This window comes from Cucurbita moschata, unplaced genomic scaffold (assembly GCF_002738365.1).
Source record: "Cucurbita moschata cultivar Rifu unplaced genomic scaffold, Cmos_1.0 Cmo_Scf00001, whole genome shotgun sequence".
NCBI classification, from domain to species: Eukaryota; Viridiplantae; Streptophyta; class Magnoliopsida; order Cucurbitales; family Cucurbitaceae; genus Cucurbita; species Cucurbita moschata.
The window spans coordinates 10,087,480-10,090,557 of record NW_019268517.1 but is presented as its reverse complement, the minus strand read 5'-3'; the positions used below and the strand labels follow the sequence as shown (position 1 = coordinate 10,090,557).

The window sequence follows — 3,078 nt, the reverse complement described above, 5'->3', positions numbered from 1 at the left end:
TTTTTTTTTTTTTTTTTTTTTTGGTCAACGTAGAATCTAAAATCCTTGGAAGTTACTGTTGTAAAAAGAACAAATAAAATCATCCAGGGAGCATGGGTCGTTTCCCAGTTGGTTTTGACCGGCGTAGCCCTTAAGCAGTCAGCAAGATACCTGATGACGACATTTCAATCTTCTATATTCAATGTATGGATAAATCGGTTGCCATCATTTACGTGCCAAATTTGGGAGGAGAATCTATGGTGACAATGTATGCTACTATTCTCTTCCTGCTATATTTTCCGAGTGATTTTAAAATAGATAAAATTACCTATATGGTATTGAAAGAAACACGTTTTAGTTTTTATAAAATAAAATTTAACTTTAAAAATTGTAAAATCAAACCTTATTTAATTTTAACCATTGATTATGACTCAGTTTTTTATGGTTGTTTTTGAGATCTTATGTAATGACCTAATTTTCTAAAATTTTATAGATGCCATATCACTCTAAACATATAAGAGATCTCATGACAGAGAGCAAAAGTTTCGTAGACGAAACATACACAAAACTCACACGACCATAAAAGAACAACATTATTTAAATCAAAAGAAAATCAGAGAGCAAGATCGGTCTTACCTATGGGCAGTCTTGAAATTTCTCTGCAATGTTTATTTTTACACACGTCGTTTTTTCGGGGGCTTACAGCCATTATGTGGCATAGGGGTTACATCCCGTATGAAACTTAAGAGTATACCGCTTCTATGAATAGCTCTTAACGCTGCATTTCTTTCGAGACCAAGGCACTTTATCCTGGTGCTACTCTGGAAGCAAAGCATGGAGACAGAATGAAGATGAACAACGTTTGATCACGCAAAACCCGAGCGGACGCCAACCTGATGCTTACTAGGTGCTTCCTGAAAAATATCCCTTCATTGGATTTACGGAAATAAAATAATATAACAAAAAATAAAATAAAATAAAATAAGAATTACTCTTGCAACAAGAGCTGCCCCCTTCCATGAGTTTTCCTCTTAATGCCCCAACTTGCAAATATATATATATACAGACAAGGGAACTGAATTAATTTCCTTCACCTCTTATCTTAAAATCTTCAAAAGTAAATAAATCAATGAAAGAAAAGAAATAAAAATAAAAATAAAAATTTATATTTATATTTTGGAATTTGTCAGAAAGAAGGGAAGTGGAGGTGGGTCAATTGAGATAAATATAGGGGAAAACAAATACAAGTGGTCGAATAAGTTAAAAGACTAAATTAACCGACTGTCAGTTTTGTATTGTCACAGACAGCCACTTTTGATGTTTGGCCAGAACAGCTTAACAAAAGCCAACGTTGGTGTTTATCAACGGTGTTTCCACGTGGCATTTCCTTTGTGTTCCAATTGTCAATATACTTACGTGTCCACTTCTCCGCCAACATCCTGTGGTTCCCTCAACGTAGCCTAAGGGTCCACCGCTTGCTCTGAAACCGAATTTCCAAAACTCCCATTCTTTTTTAAATAAAAATAATACTCCCTCCCTCCCTCCTCCTATTTATTTTAAATTACAAATATTATTTGTTCACGTGATTTGAAATTTAAAAAAAAAATATATATCTATTTTATCTTTATAATCGAATAAAATCTCTTAAATTAATTCTCATAATTTACTAAAATATGGTCTTTTAACTTAAAAGATTGTTCACAAGAAAAATTAACGATAAAATTATAGAAAAATGCTATTAAATTATGAGTTTTGATTCAATGATTCCCCCACCTTAAAGCATGATAAATAGTAGAGCCAATTAAAACTAAATTAAAGGTAATATATATATATATATATATATATATATATATATATATATATAAATGAAAACGTGATCATTGATTAAAAGTTGGTTTAAATAATTAATTGGGTGAGAGGAAAGTGGAGAAAAATTAAAATTTGCTTTAAATTAATTAAGGGCATAAAAGTAATTTTAGTATGATTAAGAGTGGGTTAAAAAATGAAATTTGATTTAAATTAAGTAAGGGCAAAAAAGTAATTTCAGTTATGCTTACATCACAATGCTAGCAAGAATAAAAAGGGAGCATTTTCAGAAATGGAAATAAAAAAGTTCATTTTTTTGGAATTTCCGAAGAAAAACCCACTAAGCAAAGTGTTCTCCCAAAGTTTCCTTTCATAACTGTAACATATAGAGACATAAATCTCAAAATCTTGACACCCAAAAAAAAAACAAAAAGAAAAAAAAAAAAAATCCCATAAAATTCTCTGTTTCTGTCTCTCTTGAATCAGCCTTGAGTTCGCCACACCTCCTTTTGTCTCTCTGTATTTCTCTGTAAATGCCAGGGGACGATTACAATGTTGACTCATTCACAGCATTTTTTGAAGGCTGGCTTCTCCGCCAACAACAATATCTCGACGAGCTTCTGACAGCCACGCGCCGCCATCCCGACGACGCTGCGGACAACGGCGATCTCGATGATTTAATTTCTCGAACCCTCAGCCACTACGAGGAATATTACGAGAAAAAATCTAGAATTGCCCAAAGGGATATTTTTCTCGTTTTTTCCCCCACTTGGTTCACCACCTACGAGCAGAGTCTGTTGTGGATCGGCGGATTCCGGCCGGGCCTGATTTTCCGGCTCGTCAACGAGTCCATAAACGACTTGTGGGACGATCAAGTGTTGAGAATTGGGCGGCTGAGGGAAGACGTGAAGGTCGAAGAGCGGATGCTAAACAATGACTTAGCGAAGATTCAAGAAAAAGTGGCGGCGCCGCCGTTGCTGGAGTTTTTCCGGAGGCAGGGCCACGACGGCGTTACTGGTGGGACCGAAATGGAGGCGTTGAAAGCGGCGTTTCAGTCGGTGCTGGCGAGTGCTGATTTTTTTAGAAGAGAAACGGCGTTGAAAGTGGCGGAGATTCTTACGCCAGCGCAAACCGTAAGATTTTTGGCCGCCGTGGCTCAGCTTCATCTTAGAATCAGAGCTTACGGGTTGCAGAAGGATGCTGAGAGACGAGACCCCGGGTGTGGGGGTGTGCAATAAGAGCTTTTTAGTTTTTCCGTTAAAATAAAATTTTAAAAAAAAAAAAAAAAAAAAA

General features: G+C 35.8%; 2 protein-coding genes across 3 annotated transcripts in view; both read left to right on the top strand.

Annotated features, from left to right (window-relative positions):
• Positions 1 to 327, top strand: part of LOC111449896 (phosphoinositide phosphatase SAC8) — an 8,657-nt gene extending 8,330 nt beyond the window's left edge. For both annotated transcript variants that reach the window (XM_023089994.1, XM_023090006.1), the window contains exon 21: positions 34 to 327. The gene's annotated coding sequence lies outside the window, so the exon portion shown is untranslated. The remainder of the gene's footprint in view (positions 1 to 33) is intronic.
• Positions 328 to 2,102: 1,775 nt separating this feature from the next.
• LOC111449039 (protein DOG1-like 4) lies at positions 2,103 to 3,023 on the top strand. Its single transcript, XM_023088872.1, has one exon. The coding sequence runs from the start codon at positions 2,319 to 2,321 to the stop codon at positions 3,021 to 3,023; it is 705 nt and encodes a 234-aa protein (XP_022944640.1). The 5' UTR covers positions 2,103 to 2,318.
• Positions 3,024 to 3,078: the final 55 nt, after the last annotated feature.